A 26,930-nucleotide genomic window follows, 5' to 3' on the forward strand; every position below is an offset into this window, starting at 1 on the left:
ACCCAGTCAAAACAGCATACTTAAGCTCGTTAAATGCATAATCACCACTGAATCCTACCGAACAAGCAATTACTCCGACCGAGAAGAAGGTTATAAAAGGCAGAGAAGGAAAAGAAGGAAAAAAAATGACACAGCAGACTGAAAGCGGCGTCGATATTGACAGTGCAAAAACCCTCTAGTAAACAAGAACAACAAAGAATTCACAGCACATATTTTTTTCCATGCGATTTTTTCTTTTTATATACACATATGGATAAAATACGTTGATTGTCATAATACGCGTTGATCATTTATTATTGTTCTTGGGCGCTTGTTTTTCACCAATGGCGCTAAATTGGTCCGGTTGTGTGTACGTGATTCTGTCATTTTTGTTCGGCTAATAGGTTGGTCCCGGGTGCAATCGACATAAATACTCTACCACCGTAGGAAAAAAATAAATAAACGGGATGGACCACCACCACCAAATGAATGAGGCCACTGTGTAACCGATGATGTACATGTATATAATTCCCGCATCGACTCGAATTGGAAGCACTCCAACGGCATTCATACATATATACTGTAAAGGCACGTACTTGGAATTATAGTCCAAACGAAAATGATTGTAATTAAAGCTCAAAACGCATGAACAACCGACAACTGAGATTCGAAGAGCGTTGATTTGCTTCTTTGCAATGCATAAATATTTGCCATTCGGAATACCTTAACAAACAGCGAAACGATTTTTCTTCTTCTTCTCTTTTTCCACTTTGAATTGTATGCAAATGACGTCGACGTGCGATTCGATACATTAAGCATTTGGAATTATATTCAAATTCGACTTACGACACTTGAATTGTGATTGGATGACTTTTTTTTCGTGTTCTTTCTCTCTCAAAGCGAAAAATCCGCTCGAACGAAAATCCGATGAAATTAGTCAGCTTTTTTTCCCATTTTTAATGCGAAAACGTAGAAAATTTTACCATTTCAATGAATTGTAAAGTCATGAAACAAAAGCTCATGCTTTGAAAAACAATCTCATTTTCAACACAAAGAATCTTGAGAATCCGAGGGAGAAAGAAAAAAAAATGTCTGTGTAACTTAATTGGTTTCTTTCTATCGATTGTGTATATATATGGTAACAATGTCTGTGGCAAGCATTGCAAACTGTTTTGCTTTACTGCTGGTTTTCAAAAGGGAGCACCGGAGAGAATAAGAGTGAGACAGAGTGGGTATAAAAGCCACGAAATCAAATATAATGGAAAACAGCATGAAAACCTTCAAAGGGGTTTAATTTGTATCGTTGTTGGTTGGATTCAACAATTTCCAACGAGCCTTGTTCGAAAGGATTTTCTTGGAATTAATTTTCATTGAAACCAAACCAAAACGAAACTAAACTAAAAACAAGGAAAGAAAAAAGGAAGCGTTTGGAGAAAATGGTGCGAAATTAAAAATAAATTGTAAAAGCCACATGAAGCAGGTGAATAATGGAGTAGTGTTTCAAGAGTACACTTGACGATGTTACCGACAGACGTACAGCAGTCATCACTCAAGCTGGCCATTAAAATGGCTATAAATTTTAATGTTTCCAGTGGAGAATAGAATATGGCAAAGAAAATGTCTAATCCTAAAAGGATTAGATTTGTGTGTGTGTGTGTAAACTTTTCTCCTAAATGAACTTTGAAATCCATTTGCTTGAAGAGAAAATCAGGAGCCGAAAATAAAAGCCATTCGCCATTTTAATGAGATGTAAACAAAGTTTTGACCATTCAAAGCTCGGGTTTTCCTTTGAAAGCAACCAACCAGCCAGCCAGCCGGCTAGCCTTGCATCCTGACCGTTTTCAATTCGTTAATTTACCGCAACCAAACACAATTCAATCAAATTACTGCACATCAAAATGTGGTTTAGAGGTAAATTGAATTTAATCGAAAAGCGTTGCCATGGGAATTATCAATTGGGTGCCCGTAACTGATGCGCTCTCGCTACTAAATTATATTATATACCTACATGGATTGCAGTTGCACTGGCACCAGCACACATACAACAGCGCCGCATCAAATATCTCTGTGATTTTGTGCTGCATATAATAATTTGACCTTGTCAATGGAATTTTCTGGAATAAAATGACGGCACAAGTAAATGTAAGCTGGCAGCAACATTTTCCAAGAAATTATTTTTTTTTATTTCAATTCAAAATTGAAGAGCAATCTGAGAAAATGCTTTCTACAGACACCAACACCCACTGTAAGCTAGCTCAGATTGGGAGAAATAATTTTAATATGAATTCCCGAGAGATAGAAAGCAAGAGAGTAAAAGAAAAAGAATTGCGACTCTATTATTCAAGGGCGTTTCGAAATGTAAACAACGAAGAAAGGAAAAAAAAAGACGAACAGAGAATTTATCTCCTTTTTTCAGCTGTTTTGTAATTTCATGGCCTGAAACTCCTACACGCGCTCCGACGACTCGATTAAAACGATCGTTTCCATTTTAAATTGAATTTTTTTTCTCGCTGCCATTGTCATTTTACGGGAGCGTGTGTTTGCATTCTGTTCTAATTTCACTGTTGCTACCTGTTCGTATGTGTGTGCGTGCATCGAAAGGTGAGTGTCACTTGAATTTAATATGAAATTCAACTTGGCTGCTTGTTAATGCGGAAGCTTGTGCATGGTGCGAATAAAAAAGAAACGAAACCATTTTCCATGCTATTGTTATTCGCATTTTGATTGTATCAAAATAAACTGTTTCGTACGCATCTCGTGCAGGTTTAACCAATGGTGAACTTAACTACTGACCAACGTACTTTGGCAGGAAGATGATTGATGCTGACCGACGTTGTTCGGAAGCTGGTCATTTCCATAAATCATTCATTTTTTCAAGTAATAGATTATCCGATTTAGAAAATTGAGTTTTATTTATGGACAGCAGCACGGTCATATTCCATCTCACTAAATTATTCACTGCCTCTCTTTTGCTCATGCAGCATACTTTATATATTCAACGTTTTATAAATATTAAACATTGTTTGTGTTTTACTTTTTGTTCGGGGGTTTATGGATTTTTATTTCCGAGAAATACGCTTAAGTTTTGTTTGATTTTGGAATGTTGAAAGCTCGTCACGAGCTGCTCGTGTGTGTTTTATTGATTTTTGTGCTTTTGCTGCTGTTTGACATGCAGACAGCTGAATGTTGCTCCGGTTCTGCCTTTTATCTGTATAAACAATGTACGTCTGATTCGATATGCTGCATTTGCATGCAATGCACAATCTCTCCAACTCTTTCTCTCTCGCGTCGTCGTCGTCGTCTGTGAATTGACGCAATCAAATGCAGAAAATGCTGTTTGAAAGGTTTGTAGTTCATGAAAATCATTTCACTCGTTTGCATGCTGACTACTGCTGCTGCTGCTGTTGCATGATGGAAAATCTCCGCTGAATTTGCACATTGAACACATAACATCTTCGCATCAGTTCAACATTTACAAAACACTGAAAAGACATGGCTTGAGCCTTATATATATATATATATCGTTTACGATGCACTTGCGTGTATATGCCATAGATGGAAATTAATTGAATGTTGTTTTGTCGTTATTCTATGCAAGTGCTATCTCATTGTTTCACTTTTTGAATGGAACGGTTTGGGGTGGTGTGGTGTCTTTTGCGTTTTCAAGAAATGCCATAAACACATGGTTCACTATAACGCATCCGAACACAAAATAATGATGCACATCGCGCGAGTGCATTAACTCTTTCATTGTTGCTGCTGCTACTGCATAAAGTGCTGTGTTGGTTGGGGTGGTGTGTGTGTGTGTGTGGTTAGGGTTTTCAATTTACCATTTAATTATCCGTTGAAAAGTGAAATGTGCAAGGCGTCAACAGCAACTTTTTAAGCTTGGCAATTTTGTAATTGCTTTTGCAATTCCTTTATCAAAGACCGTGTGAGAGAGAGAGAGAGAGAGAGAGAGAGAGAGAGCAAAGAGCGACAGCACCAGAGGGTGTAGAAAGTGCGAGGCAAAATACGCGCGTGTTGACACAAGACATTCAATGGTTGGCACGTATATAAAAACGTTGCTAATGCGAACAAATGCACACAATATATTAAAACGACTTATTTTATGATGCTGCGCCATTACGATGTAATGCAAACAAATAAACCGAAGCGCTTTGGCGCATTATGAGAACACGTTCACTGTTAATTTTTTTTCTCTCTCTTACTCTCTCACTCAGTCTCTTTTATAGTATGTGTTTGTGAATGTGTTGGCTGAAACTCAATCAATATTAAGTCCTTTTATTATCCCCCGACAGACACAGTTTCTTGCTGGAATGCGATTCGCTGGGCGATCCACTTGAAAAGTGTCGTTAATTCTTTGCTATGTTTCGAAGAGTAAAAGCAGAAAAAAACTGCTGTTTCAGCATTTGCAATGTCATAGAACCCAATAAGTACCAAAGACTTCAAATGAAAGCAATTTATTGATTGGTATTCGACGACAACGACAACGACGATGAACAGCTGAAAAAAATATTCCCTGAATAGAAATAGCACTCGATTGAAGAAGCGACGCTGTTGACCTAATATCTTGTATGCAAATTTCCGTTCTCTTTTTCTTGCAGCTTCGTTACTTTGCCTTTGTCAGTTGATTTTTATGGCTCGATAAAAAGGTTTAGAACGCCATAGATTCTTTGATTCTTTGACAAAGACAACACCGTCAACGACGACGCCGACGTCGATCCACCTCCCAACCGAAATGCTTATCAGTGAATTAGCGCACCGGAGCGATTTTCACTCGCATTTCATACAACGCATAATTATGTGACTTGGTTCACGTAGATAGAGGTGAAGCTTCACATTGAAAACATCTTGATTGATTGATGTACTTACTCGTACAGGTCAAAGATCTGCTTGTAACACAAACATAAAATGCGAGTAGCGAAGCACAAGTTGGCTTTTCATAATGATGATTAATTGGCTATTTTCCATTCGAACACCGCAAATAGACATCATTTACAAACCATGCACATCTATCTCAGTCGATCGTCGCTGCTTGAATATCGAGAACGCACAACAGTGATTATGTTGCATCCAAAATGTGTAATGAATGGAAAGAATGCCGTGAATAATGCTCTTAAGGCTTTGGCATCCAGACCAAGTGGCCGTAACATCTTCATCTAAACTTTGGGCTAATTATTCATTGGAACAAATGTTGGCTTTTGAACTTGTGTGGCGTATGAAAGTCATATGAATAAAAATACTTGCCAACGATACAAATATGATTTATATTTTTTTTACTACGAATGTAGTGATTACCTAACATTTTCGGAACATCATCATCTGGTAGATTGCATTGCTATACGGCTGGCGGGCACACATATTGCCATACTCAATTCATATGTACACCATTTTGCGGTTAGTTGCCAGGTCATTAGGCATTTTCATCAACATTGGCCGCAATAAACTGTGTGTTTGCCCAGTATACTAACCAAAAGCAAAAGATATGATGTACCACTAACACACACGCCTTTGCTCACATGAACCAGTGTCATCTATCATATGTATTTCGTCAAGTTCATGCCGAATGGAAACGAAAATACTGGCACTGCATATTAGATACCAGTTTATGGTCCAATCAATTTTCGGTTCGCTGTGTGCTTTTTTTTCCCATCCTCCAACTCAATCGCTCTTTTTTCTATCTCTAGTATCCTCGTTCCTTCGCTCTCTATCTACGATTCATCTTGTTTTTTTTTTTAATCGCCCCCGCTCGCATGCAATTTGAATAACACAATCAAAAGTTAGCCGAGCGTAAATCTCAATCCACATGGGGATCTCTTTCTCTCACTCATCCTCGCTCTCCTGTCAGCCATATATATATATATATATTTCGCGCTTGTTAAACAATTTCATACTTGGGGCTCATCTTGGTTTTATCGCATGTGTGGATTTTCGCATGCCCAGCCGCACATCGTCGTCACCGTCCGTGTTGCCGACTCGACTCAGTTTCAGCGCGCAATTTCATTTTCCTATTGCGTTTGAAAATAATCATTTGAATCCAAAACATTTGCAATATCTATTTTTTGTTTGTGCCAGATGATCAAATGAAAAAGTCAATTTTCACACTTTTCCTAGCGTTGGGCTTGTGAAGTATGCATTGAAATGGCCCAAATTGGCTTGGCTGGTTCGAACTGAAAAAAGCATGTTTTTCATGGAACTTTTTCTTTCGATTCAAGTTTAGACGATGTCATTTCTATTTTATCACCAAAAGATTGAAATGGGTTTGGAAAAAGTTCATAGACACCACCACAGCCGCCGTCGCTGTCGCATTCAGTGCAATGAATGTCGGTCAGAAGAAAGAAAAACACAGCAAAAAATTGTTATGTGTCATTTTAACCATTTTTCCATCTATTAAAGTACATCACCGTCATTTTTCTTAGCACGTCGTCAAGCACAGTTAGCACTCGCGTCCTTCATTGAGAATAAAACGAGAAAAAAAGCAGTGACGAGAAATATGGAATTGGTAAAGACGAAAATTCCTTTTCTTTATATCTTTACATCAATTTGATTTTTTTTTTCTTATTTCATTTGGCAACTCTTTTATCACTCGCTTTGATTCCTTTCTTTCACTCCACCGTCGCTCGTATTTCAATGCAGCAAAAAAAAATATATTTGAGTCATTTGTTTTACTTTGTAAATAAAGACAGAGAGAATGCCGTAAACAAATGTTGTTAAAGAGAGTGAGTGAGTGAGTAGGAGAGCAAGAGAAAATGAAGCGAATTGCATTGAAGATAGAAGTGGGTTGATTGTTGAAGTTATGATGTTTACACGAAACAAATATGAAGAGATAAGAGCTTGAGACATATTTTCATATGTCTTGACACAGCAACAGAAATCCATATAATGAAATGTAAATACGGTTTTTATTTGGAAATTACATTGCCACTGCACGAGACCACTCTTTCAAGGACTTATTGTCTGCGGCAATTTGACGATGAGAACAAAAGACAGATTCAGCCAGTGAAGATCGCAAAGTTTGAACACCAAAAAGAAGTGGAGCGAAATGACAGAAAAAAGAAGCTTTTGTTTCGCTGAGTGCCAAAAATGCATTTACCGTTTGTGCCGGATTACGAATCGAATAAAACGCAATTCGCTCCTTCCATTTTTTTATTCAATTTGGAATGGTTTGATCCTGCGAAAATCCTGTCATATATTGAAACGCTTTTGTCGTTTTGTGCTAAGCACATTTGATGCTCAGCTTTCGTTAGACGACTTTGCACACACGACATTCACATACCTCAATGTATTGGTGTAATTTGAACTCGCGTTCACACGAGATTCAAGCAAGCAAAATTGCATTCTGCTTTATATCAAAAGGTTTTGGATTTCCCATACGCCTTAATCTTGAGTTGTCTGTTTATTAACCCTCTAATGCATATATTTTATACAGAGCTGGGAATTTTTTTCCATGCTTATTTTACCTCATAAGCACTTAAAAAAATATTCATAATCTGGTATAATGCTGGAATTATCAATAAATCGCAAAAATCAAAATGGTCTTATAAGTACAGTCATGCATTTACGACCAATATGGAAATTGCGAAGTATATGAACAAACCGAATTTGCATAGCTGTACTTATAAGAACAGCTTGCAAATTGAGTGATGTTGACATCGGAATTCGTGAATATCATTTTTTCTGGATTATTTGTGATAAAAAAAGGTTAAAATAAAATGAAAATAAAATTCCACACTAAACCAAGCACACAAAATATCAAACAAAAAGAAATCCAAATTGCATGGCTGTACTTATAAGAACAGTATGCAAATTGACGGACAAATGTTGCACAATTGCAAAAAATCATTGAACTTGAATTGAATTTGGTTAAAAACACTCCAAATAAGCAGAAAAAAAATTCCCGAGGTTAGCAAAATAATTTTATTCGATTTAATCACGTTTCAAAAACAGGACACGAAACGAAAATAATTTATTTTTACGGAAACGTCGTTTTCTTGTACAAATGTTGTTATAACTTGACACTGGTTGACCGCACACAAAATTTTTATGAGAAAGAAATGTGCGCTAGTGTTCTCCAACGAAAACTGTCATACATTATTTTGTGACATAATCAATGATTCGCATTATAGAAAGGTTTAAATGAACCAACCTTATAAGTTCACGTATGCACTAGAGGGTTAAAGCTGCAATTCGTTGGTCTATTGCTAAAAATCTATACCTGAATCTGTTGTTGACATCTATTTCGCTTTATACGCCACGTAAACAATGCTCACTCATTCGCCCGCTTTCGGTTTTTATTAAGGAGCAACTATTTGCCCTAGCAACTATTTGCCCTGTCTTCGTCAATTCACATTCCGTCAGCTTTTTCTATTGATTTTTATTCGTTTATTGTTCACCATTCTTCTGCATTTACATCAGTGTTTTTTTCCGTCGATACCGCTACTGCTACTGCTGCTCATCGTTTGGCGTACACAAAAAAGCGCTCGCGAATAAAAATATAAATGCCTGTAAATAGCAGACATTGGCATAGATCTTCTTTACGGCCTCCGTATAACTGCGACGTCGGCAAATTTCTATTTGCAAACATTGAGTACCTAGAGTTCGTCAAATGCAGCACTCATGAAAATGTGATGACACATTCAGTCGTCGGAGGGAGCGAGAGAGGAGTTGGAAGATAGTGAGCTCTCAAGCGGTATTATTGATTCACATAAATTTTGACGTCAAGAAACAATAATAATGACTTCCGCCCAAGTACAAGTAACTAATAATGCATCGCCGTCCAAAATTGAAACACTCACATCATTGGCACATCATATTCACATCTTCGCACATCGCAATCAAGGGAAAGAGTGAGAGAGAACGCGAGAATGATGTATGAAATCATTAATTTAGATGAACTTTTTCGCATAATGCTTTTCCGATCGACGCATCAAATGCATGCTTTTAAAGAGTTATTAAATTTTATAAGTTTCCCATGAGTCGTCGTCATCGTTGTCGCTGTCAAGTGAAAGTGACAAGGATAAGGTGAACTATTCCCATATGACGTGTGTGTATGTATGGAAACGGAATGAAAACGGCATATTGTATGTAGTGTGTGTGTGTGTGTGTTGTGGCATGGATATAAAAGAATTTTACATGCAATTTTCTATTTGATATGAGATATAATAGAGCCGTTTCTTTTCGTCCCGTTATCAAACCTAATAAATTCACGTTAAAGATGTTTATCGCGTACGCGTCGCATAAAGAAGCAACTGAAAAATAAAAACAAAGACAGAGAACGAGCGAACAAACCAGCGAATGCTTACGTACGACGTATAATGTTTGTACACATTACACTATGAGCTTGAGCTGTAACATATTTTTTGACGGCGGCCCATATGGTGAACGATATAATAAACACCGTTTGCTCATCATATCCGTCGGCATTTGCACGTCTTTCACAAGTGAATTATTAGAACGTTCTGTAACTTGCGAAAAAGAACTCGTTTATTCTTCTTCTTTGTTTCGGCAAAAGAATGTCTTACAACATGGATGATGGAGCTTGTTGTATGAAATGTGGCCGGTTGTACGATGAATGTGTAGGTATTTATTTAGCTTAACAGCTGAACGCCGAAACTACACATAAACGTATTCATTCATGTAAATATACATGGCATTCTTTCCTTTATTCGCTTTTGCACGCCGAATTGAGTTCATTTTTCGTGCTACGGAAAATTTCATTAAATCGATTTACTCACACCCCACCCGCTGTGAGACAAGCCGACAACTGAGAATTGCTCGTCAATAAAGCGAGAAAAATCCGACATATGAATTCCGTCGATTAAGATCAATTGTGTGGTATTCGGGTGGAAAATGTCTTCGTTTTAGAACAACAATCCGAGGGATAACAATGTTGGATTGTTTTTTTCCTCTGTCGGAATTGCAATCGGAATGACCGAAATCTATTTCGATTAATTGTGCAAACATCCGCATCCGACAACCGGACAAGAAACAGTCGAAATGTGGAAATTAAAGGCGAATGAACATATATTCAGCGATAGAGCCATTCCAACAATGATATTTATTTTCCGTGTCGTGTTCTTTTGTTATTCTTTTCATTTTTCGCTTATCGCTTTGTTGTTGTTAGTTCAGTGAGCAAATGAACAAGCAACGGCAGTGGCAGCAGCAGAGACAGCATGATGGAATGTGAGCAATGACACAAAACAAAATAAAGGAAAAATGATGTAAATGTCTCATCGCATTTTTATCTATGTTGTGAAGGTGCAAGGGTACGCTCGACATTCACTTTTATCTATCTCTATTATGTTTCGGGCGTGAGCATAGAATTTCGAATTATTCTCCTTTTTTTTATTCGATGGTTGTTTTCCTTTTCTCTTCTTTCGGAGTTCTCTTTGTCAGTTTCTTGTTGTGTGCATAATATGCTCAAGCGAGCTCACATCACATTAATGATATAGGAAATATTTGTGCGTTTGCCAATCCTTTTGCGACGTGCCAGAGGATATCCGGCTGTGCGTTCGTTGTGTAGATGTGATAAAAGCGAAAAGAAGAACGTAAAAGCAAAGCATAAGCAGATCCGAAAAGCAAAAATGCTTAAAAAATAAAATAAAAACGAAGACCATCGCAAGTAACGTTGATTTCAACGCCGTTAGCATACTAACAAGCATAGATATATACACTGAAATGCACGAAACCACTTCAATCTGTGTGCTAATCTATGCATTGTGTACGTTTTGCCAGTATGTTAGATTGTTTGATTGATTGCCTCCACTTTGGGTGGAATTGAAGTTGACGGGTTTTTATATTTACATTACTTTTATTTTATAGCATGTTATTTGTGTTAATTCGACAGTTTTTGTTTTTGAATTAACTTAATGAACTTGTTCGAATGATACAACTTTGCTCTGTTCTTTTTTTCTCCGTTGCTCGGATTTTCTGCTTACAGATGCAAAAACGCTGTGTATGCTTACCATATGGGTGACGATATAAGCAGCAACCCTTCTTCACACGTCTTGCTGACGAATTTCACTAACTGCTCATTACCACAAATACCAGAAGAAGAAAACACACACAAATATCGAACAAGTTAATCACAAGCACAAACTTTACTTAATCACCGACACGGTGATGGTTTCATTGCTATTCAACAGCACCGAAATCATTCTGGAAACATGATAAATCGCTTTTAATTGGTTTTTCCGATTTGCAGCGAACGAGAGAGAAACAGTGAAAACCAAAGTGAGAACAGCAATCAGATGCAAGTTTTAATCGAAAAATCAATAGGATTGAATCAATTCCAGCAATTCCAACTTAACTTTATATCAGGCACAAACTTGGTGGGCGAAAAGTTTTGATCTCTGCTTGAAGCTATCACATCATTTTCATCACTCTTTCTCCCTCTGTGTGTGTGTGTCGCTACAAAGCGACAACCGACGATTGTGACACCAACACTGAACTTTGTCCTCGTGCACATTCGAACATAAGGCCAGGAAAAAAGAAACAAAAGTTTAGATAGTTTGTTTTAAATGACAGAGTAGAAAGTTTTGGTGCAAATCCAATTACACATTTGTTTGGAATGTGGGTGTGTGTGAAAAAAGAGTGTGAAATGTGGGAACTGTGGCGAGCTACCAATTAAAATGCAACTCATGCTATCGAAATGCATCATTGCATCGAGGTACATTATTATAGTGAAAGTGCATCTCTATCATTATTGAATTTATCGAAGTAAAAGCAACGAAATAAGCTAAATTGATAGCAGAAAAAAAGCGAAACCAAAGGGAAAGAGAGATGGAAAAGTGTGCACAACATTGAGATGTCTTGTGCAGAGAGAACATGTTGCAAACGTGCAACAGTGCATTTGTTCATGATGATGATTTGAAACTGGCAATATGGATCCACACACATGCATTATGTTGTGTATATAGAGAGCGTTGCAGCAGAAACAGAAACAGACGTATGTACGACGAATATTAAATTTTCCTGTGATCAAACGACATGGTATGATGCTTACACACACACACACACACACAGCAATGAAATATCAGATCATTCATTTTTTTCGGAGTTGGAAAACATTCTCTTATCAACGGCAATAAATTATTTTGGAAGTTTTGTCATGGCAAACAAGATACACGCATTATTGCCAGCCTGACTGACACAATGTGCAACGACGTTGAAGACAGTAAAAACACACCGCCACATCGTCCCACAGAGAGATACATCCATACCGTGCACAATGTGTTAGTTTGTTTATTTGATTATTCGTTATGCAAATAGAGAAATGTTTCCCTCAAATAAACTTACAACTGGAACCACTTGAGACAAAATCTCTTTTACCTGTTCAAATAAACAGACCAAGCCTCTTGTGCAAACAAACACACCGAGACCGAGCGAGCGAGCGAGAGAAAGAGAGAGAAAACAAACGTGTCGATTGTTGTGCGACGCGCTGTAATTGTATGCATTGAATCAATATCGGGGTTTGTTTGCTGCAAGGCAAATCTATATAAATATTTCTGCGACGGAAAATGGCAAATACTTTTGCATTGTCTGTGTGTGTCTTTATTTTCTTCGTCGTCGTCGTCGTTGCTCGTTTTCGGTCTGTTTACCACACAAAGCATGTGAAAACCAAGAGCACACGTCGTATGTCGAAAATGTAACGCAAAAGTGTTAAGGACGTTTAAAACCAATGTTTTCATTGATAAGAATTATGCGATATTTCTTCGAAACAAAGTGGCATTCCGAGGCTGGAGGAGAGATGAGATTGTTCTCCTGCGATTTTTACTCTCTCGACGAATGCGCGTTGCTATAAGCGACGTTGTTCAGTCAGTACGACGGAGGGGAAAAGTCGCGCACTGAATTCGCAAACAAGGGTAAAATCTCGATGGTTCGAGAAATCGAGAGAATCGAGACTCGATGGCACAACGGCATGGAGAAAATGAATTCGAGAATAAAACGGAGGCGTACTCAAACCAACGCATAAATCCAACGGAATGAACTGAGTTGGAGAAATGCGATGAAGTCGGGCGGTTTTCCCCTGAATGGCGGTGGTATGAGGTGAGCTGCGAGAGAATGGGAGATGTTGAACCACAATCACACAAGTGAATCAGCAGAAGCATGAAACTGAAATTTCTTGATACGAAAGCAGCTACCGTATATTTATTGCCAATCATTTTACAATGATAATAAAAAAAGAACAGAAGAGTTACATGCTTTGGCGGCCTTGTTGCTTCCATCTCTTGCAACATGCATGAATTAATCTACATAAATAAATATTGATAAGAAATTGCCATTTCGATGTTTCAAGGTAATTTGATTATGTTGAAGTTTTGAATTTTTGCAGTTTTTTGAGCTACGGTAAAAAAAGCTTAATGACGTAGACATAATTTTAATTATCGCTTCCTCATTAGGAAGCGGTAAGATGATGACTTCTCGCATAGCATCCGCACGGAATTTAAATGACACACCAGCGAGAAAAAACCGTCTATTGTCATTGGGGAACAAAAAAAGGTATTTTTTTTTTTATTATTAATGTCGTCGTCAAACAAATTTTTCTTGTCTTTTTTCTGTTGTTGCTACATCTCCGTCCTAATTCTCTGAGGCACTAATTATGAAGTCGTCTTCCTACAATAACCGTTAACCATTGAAGCATGAGCCTAATGTAGAGAAAGAGAGCTTGGCGTTGTCTTCATTTTCACAAGGAAGATAGGAAAACTGATAAAAATAGCTCGTCAACTTACAAAAAGATATCATTTGATCTTACTCTGCGCTGGTGTTGAGCTCCTATTCATGTTCCAACAACTAATGGCGCCCATTGAGATATTATTATAAAATGACCAGCGGCAACGTCTTTTTGACTCACCGCGTGCGCCTCACATCCGCTCACTATTGCTGGCAAAACAACCGACAGGCTAAATATTTGCTATGCATACTGCATGGAACAGAAAACTGCAATACTGATTACGGAAAGGTTATGAGATACGTGCCTAAACATCTTCAATTCGTCCTTCGCCATTTGGCTTAGAAAGAATGGAATGCCATGAATTTATGAGAGAACAAGCAAAATGACAGAGAACGAGCAAATATTCGCACAGCTTCCGAATTGAAAATGAGTTTGAATTACTTTTGATGATGACGTCTACTTCGTCGTTTTGTACTTCAGCGCATCAGTTGCTGCTGCTGCTTTGGCTCCACGGTTCTTTCGATGAAGATATATGTCTCTGTGTAGCACCACTTCATCAAGCCAAGAAAAGTACCAATCCATATGGAGAGTGCGAAGCAAACTCAGCGATACACATAGTAGTATATATGATCGTTGAGATTGTCTGTGCATGAGGAGCAACTTCAATGAATGACTCAACATCATTTTATATATGCCCGAGATGTGTTTCATTATTCACGTAAATAAGGTTCTTGTTCTCATCTTCACCATTTTTCATTTGATATGCTAAACAAGTGAATTCATCTCTAATTGATTATTTTTTTTCTGTTCTCTCACTGTCTCTCACTCTCTTATGCTGTTGCGCTTCAAGTGAACTGCTCATCATAATGCAAATTTATTGAGTTTTAGGCCAAGTGCAATGACGATTATGCCACATTATCGCGAGAATCGAAAACAATCTAGTCGCACCGTAGAACAACTATGCAGTAACTTTATCCATAGTTCGTTTCCAGAAATAAAAAAAATAACAAGAAAATAAGACGAAAAAAAAAACATACAAGAAAAAGCTTTTTGAAAAGGCGTCGAAAAAGTGTGCGTGCGGGAGTGAATGTGTGTGAGAACTAGCTTTCACAACGATACGTACGCTTTTGTCATCAAACATAATGGATTCTGGTTTTGAATCTACACAAAAACACTATACAAATACATACGCTCGCTCTCTCTTTTTCTGTGTGCATAAGAGCGAGCGTCTGTTTAGATGAATGGTATCGGGAGCATAGAAAATGTAGCGAACAGTTTTTCCATAAAGCAATTGTAGTAGAGAGAAAGAGAAACGACAAAGTTTCTGCATTTTTCACATTGTATACAGAAAACATTATTCTTGGGATTATGGCTAAAGTGACCTAGGCAAGATAAAGTCAAAAATGAGTTACTCTCTCTCTCTCTCTCCCTCTGGCTTTAAGTTTAGCATGTTTTACAGCAAAATACTTGTAATGCATACGAGTTAAAATCAGGAAAATAATAACAATTACCCACACTATATTAAAACCGTTTGTGTTGAGTTCTCCAACGCAGCGCTCGGGTGTTTCAGTTCAAATAGTTCATGTACAACAGTATACACAAACAGATTTCGGTTGACAAGCCAATAAATCAAAGCCATAAAAGGCGATAGCAATTTTTTACGCGCTCAAATATTGTGTGACGCTGCAGTATTTGGTATTCAAATCGTGCCAAAACGGCATTATACAGATATACACACAAGCAATATATCGACGAGACAAACTACACGTCTAAAGCTATGAAGAACATCTATGTTTATCCATGACAATTTTATTTATCACATCATGGCGCTCAGTTGCTCTTTGGCCCCAAAACAGTGGACTGATGATAATTTTTGATTCGTGCATTTTTTTCTATTGCCACTTCTTCTCGGTCATTCAAACACATAGTCGATGAATAGCTTTTGTGTGTCACAAGTGTGTCATTTCAAGCAACAGCGCATGGAAAAATGCAGATTCTAAGCAAAAACAAATCATTTGGAGCACATCAAGGAGACAGGGCATGCACCGGAAAAACAGCAATTCAGGAAAGTCACTCGCATGGCACGAACAAACATGTAACGACAACAAACACCCGTGAGAACAATAAGGAAGCTGTCTTGATTGTGCACTTCATAAAATGTCTATGGACACTAAAAAGCAGAAAAAAACATATCATTCAAATCACAGGGACAAAGTGTATATGGGAATGCGTATAAATGCTCAAATCTGCCTGTCTTTTGAGTAATGGAACGTGGATGAATTGCTTTCAATGGCTTTATTCCTTTGTTTATTCCGATTTAATCGTCGATTACCAAAAGAAATAACCGACAAAGAATGTTTCCAAAGAAACAAAAAGTAGAGAGAAAAAAAACGGTGGAATGAGCTCATTAAAAAAGTTGATGTCAACTTGAAAAGTTTTGCCAGGTTTTTATGCCGCATTTAATGGATATGGTGACTTTATGAATTATCACATCGCTTCAAATTGGTTACACCAATAAAGTTTCCAGCTAAAACAAGAGTCATAAATCCTTGGATCAAAAACAGACAAGAGACTTAATTTAAACGAACCTACGAGTTACTTTTATGTTCACATACAACAACTTGTCACCTTTCGCACGTTTCACAGAAGTTGCAGGTTTTTTTGAAACCTTACAAATGTTCGTCGAAGCGATAGTAGAACCTTTCACCGTCTTTCAGCTTTGTGTCAAAAAGTCTATCGCTGTTTTAAACCACACTGCAAGACGTCAAACGAGTCAAAGAGAACCAATCGACATTAGTAAATAGTCGGTGTTTTGTTGAAATTCCTTATCGATTCCATTGTTAAAGTAAAACACAAGTTTCGAATCGATTGCAGTCATCATGCAACTTTTCTCCGCGTGTAAAAATCTAAATCGGTGAGTTTGTGGAAATTCTATTTGTTCATTGATTTTTCTAAGCAAAAACATAGGCAATTACATCATAACCTCTCTTTGCAGGGCCTTGGTGAGAAACAGGAGCCAAAATTTTCTCCTCAGACAGTATTCTGTGGTGGCTGCAAGTAAACCAACGCAAAATGCGCCATCAAAACAAAAGGAAAAACTTAAAGTTGGCACAACATACCATGGATTCAATTGTGTTGAGTCAAAATTCTATCCGGAATTCAATATGACAGCATATTTGTTAACGCACAGCCTATTACGCACCAAATTTTTGCATGTGGATCGAAACGACAATAACAATGTGTTTTCGTTGAATTTTCGAACGCCGATCTACGATTCAACTGGGCTGCCACACATTTTAGAGCACTTGGCACTGTGCGGTTCGAAACGATTTCCGGTGCGTGATCCATTCTTCAAAATGATAAATCGTTCTCTGGCCACATTCATGAATGCAATGACTGGCCCCGATTACACATTCTATCCGTTCTCGTCGACAAACGAAAAAGATTTTCGCAATCTGCAGAGAATTTATTTGGATGCCGTTTTCAATCCGAATCTACGATACATTGATTTTTTGCAAGAAGGCTGGCGATTGGAAAACGAAGATTTGAATGACATAAAATCGGATATTCAATTCAAAGGAGTCGTTTTCAATGAGATGAAAGGCGCATTTGCAACGAATAACGCAATTATGGGCTATGCCATTATGAATAATTTGCTGCCAAACACAACCTACGGTCACATTTCCGGTGGATGGCCACTTGATATACCGAAATTGACGTGGGAGAATTTGGTTGAATTCCATCGTAAGCATTATCATCCCAGCAATGCTCGAGTGTTTAGCTATGGTAATTTTGATGTGCTCAAGTCGTTGCAGTTCGTGAATGAAGAATACTTGAGCGGTTATGAACCGTTGGAGTCATCATTCAGTCAAGTTTTGTCTCAAGAACGTTGGACAGAGGCAAAAGAAGCCGAAGTCACTTGTCGATTTGATACCATTGGAGCACCGATTGAACGTCAATGCCAAATGGCCATCGGCTATGTGCTGGTCGACATCACGAATGCCTATGAAATCCTTCTGATGCATGTTTTGAGCGAATTATTGGTGAAGGGACCAAATTCATCGTTCTACAAAACATTGATCGAACCAAATGTTATCGGCGGTTCATTTGGCCAATCGACGGGATTTGATGCTCAATTGAAAGACACAACATTCGTTGTTGCACTTCAGAACATTAACAGCAAAGATTTTGACCTGGTAGAAAAAGTGTTCAATGAAACGGTGGATGAAGTCATCAAAAATGGTTTTGACAAGGAACACGTTCAGGGTATATTGAATAGCATCGAATTGGGTATTAAACATCAAACACCTCAATTTGGGTTGCATTTGTTGTTCGGAGTGACTCCAGCATGGAACCATGACACGAACATTCTGGATTCACTGGATATCGGCAAACATTTCGACGACTTGAAACGTGATTTGAAAGATGATGGCTTCTTGCAGCGCAAAGTAAAAGAGTACTTCAAGGACAATAAGCATCGTCTAACGGTGAGAATGCGCCCGGACGAAGCATACGAAGAAAAACTCAAGCAAAATGAAGATGCGTTGCTCAAAGATAAAGTGAGTAAACTCACCGATGCCGACCGAGAGGAAATGTTCAAAGTTACAAATCAATTGGCCAAAGAACAAAAGGAAGCGCCGAGCAATATACATTTACTGCCATGCTTGACGATGAATGACATTTCCAAAGATGTCGACGAATTGAATATTCAGCATGTTAAATTAAATAATGTTCCAACACAGTTCACACTTGTCGACACCAATAGCATTGTATATGCTCGAGGCGTTTGTAATGCAAATCATTTGACACGTGACGAGATACTATTGCTACCACTTTTAACACAGGTCTTCTCGAAAATGGGCACCAAAAGCTACGATTACCGTGAACTGGATAAATTAATCAATTTAAAAACGTCGGGCATTTCATTCAATCTTCATTTCGTCGAAAATATCCATGATGTGAATAAATATGAAATCGGCGTTGGATTCGGATCCTATTGTTTGCAAGAAAATACCGCTGACATGTTCAATTTGATTAAAGAACTTTTACTCAACTTCCAATTGATTGACGTTCAACGATTTTCCGTGTTGCTCGAGGAATACATTTCATCGTTAACCGCTGACATTGCACAAACGGGCCATATTTATGCGATCCAAGGCGCCACTTCGTTGATTACGGAGGCACTTCAACTCAAAGCCCAACTCGGTGGTATCAAACACATTGAATACATGAAAAAATTAAGCACCGAAAAAACACCCGAAGAGATTTTGGCACAACTACAACAAACGGCACAGCGGCTCTTTGGCCAATGCACCATGAAGTACGCGTTGAACATGTCCGAGTGGCACAAAGCCGATGTGATGAAAATATTCAACGGATTCACCAATGAAATCAGCTCATGCATTGACACGGCCCGGCTAAGGGCACCAAAAGAAATTCAATCGAAACAATTGCTCCGAAGCCCAGAATCGATACATGGACTGCATCACGTTGTAAATTTGCCAGTGAATTATTGCTCGAAATCCATCTTAACCGTTCCATACACAAACAAATCCTATGCTCCATTGTTGGTGCTGTCAAAAATTTTAACATCAAAATATTTGCTGCCGGTGGTGCGTGAACAGAACGGAGCCTACGGTGCAGGCGCAAAACTAGATTTGAACGGTACTTTCAGTTTCTATAGTTACCGCGATCCAAGAAGCCGTGAAACACTTGACGTATTCGATGATTCCATAAATTGGCTGCGTGAGAACTGGAACACAATCGATGATCAAACAATATTCGAAGCTAAACTGTCTGTACTCCAAGGTCTTGATGCACCAGTCGCTGCCGGCAACAAAGGATTGAGAGAGTTCAATTATGGAATTACAACAGATATCTTCAGCCGAAATCGCAACCGAATCATTAATACAACGAAGGACAAATTACAGAAAATGTTCGAAAGATATTTGATAACAAATGAAACGGAATACAGTTGCTCGGGCAAATGTGTTTTGGGACCGGCCAATGATAATTTACCAAAAGATGGCGAAAAGTGGGAGACAAATGATTTTTCAGCTAGCGAATAAATTAGAGAAGAATTGAAATTTTATGAATATATAATGATGCATACCTGTTAAGCAATAATAAATTCTGTTTTGATGATGTTACCCGAAAAGAAAAGAGATAAAACGCCAGATGTTATTTTATTGGAATTTTGTACATGTTTTCCTTTTATTTCATTCAATTCAACTCACATTCAGTTTCAGTTTAAGTGACAGTTTGTGATAAAAAAAAAAATAAAGAAAATTCTCCAAAAATCAAATGCAATTCGTTTGACCGAAGAAAAAAAAAATTGGAATAAAGAAAATTCCATTATCCATGTAAACAGGTAAAGAAAAAAAATAGTCACGCCCGAGATTCATTTCACTAATGAACGTGTAATATTGTCATCGCTGCAGGTAACGGTTTTATATCGTTTGACTTCCTTCAAATATGCATTCCATGAATCGCTGGGTGCCGCTTCTTCGCCTGGCTCCTCAATGACACGTTGCTTTTGTACGATGCCGGTTTTCAGTATTTTTGCGCCACGTCGTCGATTAATCGGTTGAATGCGATTGGTCGGATTCATTGCTGTTGATGTGGTTGGAACTGATGGTTTCGGCTGTACATCAGCCGTTGCCGGTTGCGGTGTTTGGGTTTGTTGTATTTGTTGCTGTTGTTGCATATTGCCTTGCATGCTTTTGAACATTTCCAAAAATGAGCCATCGTTGGCGAAAATCGGATGCGATGCTTGTGGTCTTGGTGCGGGATACTTCTTTCCCTCGGATTCTAAATGCTTTTGTAAACGCTCAAGAGTTTCACGTTGAATACGTTTCCGTTCCTCTTCTAATACTGTGTCCGAATCATTTGGATCAATCGGCACTGCCTTTGGCTCATCGCTGGCATAATAATCATTACCTTGTGAATTGTCGTTGATTTGGTTTGAAATGCACATTGGTCCCCGTTCATTGGTGGTTTGATGCATTGTAGGATTTTGTGATTTAGTCGAATGATTCACAGCAAACATTTCATGCGGTACAGTACTGTGCTTTGTTTGTGATTGTTCGCGTGAGTCGCGTCGTACTTTTGATTCAGTTAACTCCTTGGATCGATGAGATCGATGGTAGTCGTCATTGTGTCGTGAACTGTAGTGTCCTTGTGACCTGCTTCGACTGCGATGATGTCGGGAACTGTAACCCGGCGATCTGCTTCTACTGTGGCGATGGTGTCGTGAGTAACTTTTCGAACCATTGTGTGACGGTGAACGGCTTCTACTATTGCGATATCTTGATCGGCTCTTATCGCGTCTTGAACTTTTTCTCGAATGATAATAGTCACGGTCCCTTGAATCATCACGACGATGATGGTGCTCGTATCGCTGGGACGATGAATGTGACCGATCTCGGTCGTCCGACCGTCGAGAACGATGTGACATTTTGCACTGTTTGGAACTTTAATCGAATTTGGTGTGTATGTGCACGCTCGTGGCTGTAAACAAAATAAAGAAAAAAAGCCTATATTAATACTTGAACGAAAAATCGAACGGTTGCTTTGACAAAACTAAACTCATTAAAATCGCCTGATTGACGAATGTTTCACGATTTCACAAAACTCACGCCAAGTGAGCAATTGGACACAAAAATTCACATGAATTTTTTTATTTGTGTCCAAATGTTTTGGTTATCCGTAGTCAAAACAAGGCTCATTCAGTTCAATAACAATGGCGTCGAAGTTATGGTATGGTTTGTCAAACAAAATAGACATCCACGACCAAAATGTTCTAGACCAATTCTCAATATTGCTTTATGTCGTTTCGATTAACATTTTCAATGTTCTTCGTTGTTTCATTTGGTAAATGTGTTGATTTTATCTCTCACCTCAATGCTTTTGCTACACCAACAAAACTTCGACCGAACGAACGACAGCAAAAAAAAACTCAATAATTTCTCTATATCGTAATTACTGTATGAATGACAATTCTATTCAACACTTGATATTAACCCAATGAACGACATGTTGCTTGACACATTCGTTCTAAATTGACACTTCGATGTTGACAGTTCTAGCTATATGTCTGTGTGAGTGAGTGTATGTGTGTTTACCTCACTTATTGCGCGCCATATATTAAGCAAACATATTTACATCATTAGTTTTAATGTGCGAAATTTTTTATTCAATTTGAAAAAGAAAAACCAATTAAAATAAAATGTATTTTTTTATTCATTGGCTGTATAATTTCTGACGATTAGCGCACATTGAATCACTTGCAGGAAACTCCTTGAATTTATTTTTCGGAAAGTGTGTTCTTGACGTTTCATCGTTGACAACGTTTAAAAGAGTGCCAACGTCTTTTCGGGCAAACATATTAATAATAATTTACTGTCGAAGTTCATGACTCTCGCATAAAAATGGATCATTTTTCGTGCACATTGCCTCTGATTGAAGGTGAAATCGTGAACAATGATTTTAACCGATCAATAACAAAGGTTTGAACTAAATATTCGTGTATTTTGTTATAATTTCTACTATATTTGTGCTGATTTCTAACCAAATTTTCGTGTATTTCAGTTGGCGGCATATCCGGAGATTTACATTCGGCGAGAAGGTTTGATTGGTGCAACACATGCAATCCCATCGAAATTCCATTTGGACCGACCCATTTTGATAACACCACAAAATGAACCACTGCCAAAGCGACTGGCACGGATTTTCTTCGAAGAAGGACCCATCAATGCATTGCAAGAAGCCGAACAAAAGACACATGGTCAAAAGATTAACTATCTGTTCCGAGGCCTATGCTACGGTTTGACCAAAGTGAAACAATTTAATCACATGATCTGGCCGTACACCGACAATCAAAATTTGGACATTTTGAGCGAATACTCACAAACTAGGTAAATGGTGTACGTGTAGCTAAGGGATTTTTCACAGAGCCAGAATGTGTCTGACAAGACATTTTTCCTAATTGTGTTTATGAGTGTTAGCGGAACGACATGACTTTTTTACTATATCTTTTCATTTATTCAACCATTTTCCTGATCAAATTGTCCATTTCCAGAGACTGGCAAAATAGCCCAATTCGCTTCATGCGATGGCATCCAAATGTATTCAAATTGGCAATTGCATCGGTTGATGACAATATTAAAATTTACTCAGCGGACACAGTCGTCATAACCACATTGAAGAATGGCTATCAAAAATGTATCACATCACTTGCATGGCGACCACTCTGTGCGGGTGAGTTGGCTGTCGGTTGCAATAGCGGTATTATTATTTGGAAACTGGACACACCCGGACGGCATACATCGCAATTTTTGCATTTGACGAGGTAAAATTTTGCGATTAAAGTTGGAGAAAGTGCTATGAAACGAGGAAAATATGATTTGCTTTTTTTCATTCTTTACCAAATTGTTTTGAATTTTAACAAAATAATCGATCATTTTCACCATTTTTTCTAGCACAAATCACCATCCAATCAGTTCACTCGAATGGAATCGCAACGGAACGTTGTTGTGCTCAGTCAGTTTAAGTGATCCAAATGCCATTCTATGGGATGTTGATACAAATCGTAATATACCATTGAAGCGAATCGGAATGCCGTGTGCCTTAGCCAAGTGGTCAACAAACAATCAACGTCTGTTTATTTAGATTTTTTTGATTGTATCTTTCGTTTCTATAGTTTAACATTCATTTGTAGGTCTGTTCACATCGACCGTCGGAAGTGTATTTCGTGTTTGGCAAACAAATAAATGGACACCTGAGCGCTGGACTATTCCAACGGGCTCTATTCAATCGGCCGCTTGGTCACCGTGTTCAAATCACCTGCTGTTCATCACAACTAACGAATCGATACTCTATAGTCTTTGCTTTATGGATGAACAACTTTACAAAGGTAAGAATTGACAATTTAATTGGATTTTCACGCATTTATTTGACGTTTCATATTTTTTCTTTTACAGTGGGTGCAGCGCCAAAGCAATCATTTCCAATTGCGGATTTTAAAGCCGTCCAAAGTGGTCAACGTGTCATTGGCGGGCGGCCCAAAAGCATCGTTTGGGATTCAACTGGTCGATATGTTGCGGTTATGTTCAAATCAACGCCATCAATTGCCATCTTCTCCACATCGATCAATCGTGACGTTTTAAACATATCACCCAACTTTAACATCAGCGGCGATGACCCTGATGAATACCCTTCATTCATTTGCTTCAAGGAAATTTACATCAAACATGACGACGTGATTCTTACCATTGGTTGGTTAAAGCAACATTTTGTTTATTTCTTTTCGTTCTTTGACATTTTTTTTCTAATCAAATGTTATATTTCCAGGTTGGTCGACTGGTCGCGTACAATACTTCCCAATGCATTGATTTAATCGATATCTTTTTACAACTTCAATATAGATTTTTTTTTGTTACTTTTTCATTCGATATTTTAACTTCAAAACTGAACAATGTGGAGACGGTTGCGTGTCTACTTCTATGAACAACAACACGTGAACGACATTGAAATAAAAACCAAACTAAAAAAAAAACGTTGAATATACCAATTATGTGAAGTTGTATTATTGACATTTTGAATTTAAATGATTTAGGTCTTTTTCAAGGTATTTCTTTCAAACATAAGAACTTGAGTTTAAATATAGCCCAATCGATACATATCAGCTACTATATCTCTAAACCGTTTATTCAACGCTTCAGAAAATTTGGGTACTTTAACACTATTTTCGCCCTCCGTTTTAGCACTGGGTATATCGGACTCATTTGACAAAATGGGTAAAAGTAGTGAAGCACATGCTAATCCATATTTTCCATACTTTCGCAGCTGATCTTGTAACACGATGTACGGGAATAACTTGTCGGGATTTGAACCGAGCCTGAAATTGGAACATCTTTTTATTGAAGAAATGGAGTACATTTCTGCTCAATTTGCAGAAAATCAATTGATTTCGAATACCTTATCAAATGATTTGATAAACTTTCATGGTATGTCTTCAAGTAAATGTTATAGTTTCGGCCCCGAAGCTCTCGCGTTGTACTAAGAAAAATGTAATACACGATATCCAATACTGGTGAACTATAGCGACATATTTGCCAATCGATGATACATACTTTGCTTGGCTTATTTTGTTTATTAACTTTAAACATGGTGTTATTTGACCACATGTCACCGTGGATCACGACAGAATAGGGTTCCGCTTCATTTGCATCAACACAATTTACAAGAATATCAAACTGACTAATTTCGTACATTTTCAAGACTGCTTCTAACAAATGACTGTCTTTTTCATCGGTAATGGCATTGATCACATTTATTGCAGCATTCTTGTGCATTTCTGCCACAACCGCATTATATCCGTGCCTGAAAAAGTGCTCATGAAGCCCGTTCACAATGTCTGAAAACTTGTCGCGCTGTTGATCTTTCATCGCAAATGAGATGGCGTGTAACTTCCCAAGAGCCTGCATTACAAGCAAAATATGTTCCACTGTCAATTCGTCCTTATTTATCATTTCAAACCCCTTTTCAGTGACATCTTGAAGAAACAAACACTCAAACGGTTCAGCATCGAGGAATTTGTAGCACTGAGGATATTCAAAAAATCCATCATTACCGGCCACTATGGCTCTCGACTTTTGGAATTCACGGAAACATGGCAAGACCTGGATAGGAAGAAAATTCAACCGAAAATAAGCCATAGATTTTTCTAGATTTCCAGGCAAAGAATAATAAAAACTAAATTTTTTGTAAACTACCTCATTATGAACGTATATTTCACGTAAAAAAAAACGATGAGCTAACACCTTTTCTCGATGCTCTTCATTTTCGGGAGCAATTTTCAAAAACAATTTCGAACTTCGCTTTTTATCTGCCGTACTGAATATTATGCGGTAGACGATTCCAATGAAGTTATCACCTGAAAATTTTATGCATACAATTATTGATTAATAATATTTATTGGTCGTTAATAATTCATAATGATTAAAAACTATTTAAAATGACCTTATTTTCAAGAAGAAACCAATAAGAAATTTTCGGATAAAATGGATATACCTTTTTTCGAACCAGGCTCAATGTTCACTTTAAAATTCTCTGTTTTGAGCAAATCTTCGATAACTTCAAATAGAGCCTCCCGAATGGCATCACTCAATACTTCCATCAAACCACCTTCCATAATTTTTAAGTTTTCTATTTGGAATGAGCACTCGGAATTTTGTTGGGCTTTTGAGGAAAACGATGTGTTCATATTCGAGGTAATCGATGGAATAAACGCACATTCCTTCCGATAAAGCATTTTATTTCTCTGACTATCACAATCATATTTGACGCACGTAAACATATTGTCTATTTATATTGTAGCGACTGTTCATTTAAAATTCTGTCAAGAACGGTCCCAGTAATTGATAGCATGTGATTGAAAAGTTTTTATTGATTCGAAAACTCTGGGGTGGAGTAATAGAGAGCTCACACGACCGTTGTAGTTATTTCGAGGTATTTAATATATGCTTTTATTGTCTACCTAAGAGCAAGCCGACATTAATCAAAAAATTTCATTGTGGAATGTAGATCAAATAGTTTCAACGTAATATATGCATATTTGATGCATCTCTGGATGGGGGAACAATGTGTATAATCAGAGTATAAATAGATATGAAAGAATGGACAGTTAATGTTTGTTGTTTGGCTTGTGTGGATAGCTTGTGCAAAAATGATTGCGAATTGCATTTTGAGCGTTTCTAGACGTGTCTAAAGAGCGTATCAAAAAAGCCTCTATTTAGTAGCTTAAAAGAGACTTTTTTTCAGCATATCTTTTGCAAATAAAAACCATTTTTTGATATGCTGCAAAAGAGTGGCTATCGAACTACTGAATAGAGACTCTGTTGATGTGTTCTTTCGAGACATCAAGTGAGTGGGTATCATGTTCTCTGGTTTGCATTTCAATTTATTCAATCATTCATTTCGGATCTATCATCACTTAACCTTTTTTAGCTGTTTCCGAATTTACAGATTTACAGGCAATAACATATTATTAACTATACTTAATAACATAATAATAACGGCCGATATATTGGTCCAACATAACATAATAATAACGTTATTAAGATTCAGCATAATAATAACATAATATGTTATGCGTTATATCGGGTGTTATCTTAATAAATCCTAAGATTCGGCGGTAATAACATTTTATTAACTATAATAATAACATATTATTAAGATGGATTTATTAACTCAATTAATAACATATTATTAAGAT

General features: G+C 37.6%; 4 protein-coding genes across 5 annotated transcripts; 2 read left to right on the forward strand and 2 right to left on the reverse strand.

The window, feature by feature from the left end:
- The first annotated feature begins 16,375 nt into the window (after positions 1–16,375).
- On the forward strand, positions 16,376–19,958 carry LOC129566550 (presequence protease, mitochondrial). Its single transcript, XM_055442591.1, has 2 exons — positions 16,376–16,568; positions 16,650–19,958. Exons 1-2 carry the CDS (start codon positions 16,534–16,536, stop codon positions 19,720–19,722), a joined length of 3,108 nt encoding a protein of 1,035 aa, XP_055298566.1. The 5' UTR covers positions 16,376–16,533; the 3' UTR covers positions 19,723–19,958.
- On the reverse strand, positions 19,838–21,711 carry LOC129566552 (serine/arginine repetitive matrix protein 5-like). 2 transcript variants are annotated; one of them, XM_055442593.1, is made up of 2 exons: positions 21,553–21,711; positions 19,838–21,163 (listed from the first exon to the last, which is right to left on the reverse strand). In XM_055442593.1, exon 2 carries the CDS (start codon positions 21,108–21,110, stop codon positions 20,055–20,057), a length of 1,056 nt encoding a protein of 351 aa, XP_055298568.1. In that variant the 5' UTR covers positions 21,111–21,163; positions 21,553–21,711; the 3' UTR covers positions 19,838–20,054. The 2 variants fall into 2 exon arrangements, with proteins under 2 accessions (XP_055298568.1, XP_055298569.1); XM_055442594.1 differs by lacking the exon at positions 21,553–21,711 and adding an exon at positions 21,242–21,458.
- Positions 21,706–24,224, forward strand: LOC129566551 (aladin-like). The gene is made up of 7 exons (XM_055442592.1): positions 21,706–22,161; positions 22,244–22,569; positions 22,734–23,003; positions 23,134–23,309; positions 23,373–23,567; positions 23,635–23,928; positions 24,005–24,224. Exons 1-7 carry the CDS (start codon positions 22,084–22,086, stop codon positions 24,043–24,045), a joined length of 1,380 nt encoding a protein of 459 aa, XP_055298567.1. The 5' UTR covers positions 21,706–22,083; the 3' UTR covers positions 24,046–24,224.
- A 280-nt stretch (positions 24,225–24,504) lies between these two features.
- LOC129565669 (uncharacterized) lies at positions 24,505–25,847 on the reverse strand. The gene is made up of 3 exons (XM_055440780.1): positions 25,727–25,847; positions 25,429–25,589; positions 24,505–25,335 (listed from the first exon to the last, which is right to left on the reverse strand). The coding sequence occupies exons 1-3, from the start codon at positions 25,845–25,847 to the stop codon at positions 24,571–24,573; spliced, it is 1,047 nt and encodes a 348-aa protein (XP_055296755.1). The 3' UTR covers positions 24,505–24,570.
- Between the last annotated feature and the right edge of the window lie 1,083 nt (positions 25,848–26,930).

The sequence above is a fragment of the Sitodiplosis mosellana genome, unplaced genomic scaffold, assembly GCF_009176505.1.
Source record: "Sitodiplosis mosellana isolate CC-2019 unplaced genomic scaffold, AAFC_SMos_1.0 Smas_scaffold_3, whole genome shotgun sequence".
NCBI lineage: Eukaryota > Metazoa > Arthropoda > Insecta > Diptera > Cecidomyiidae > Sitodiplosis > Sitodiplosis mosellana.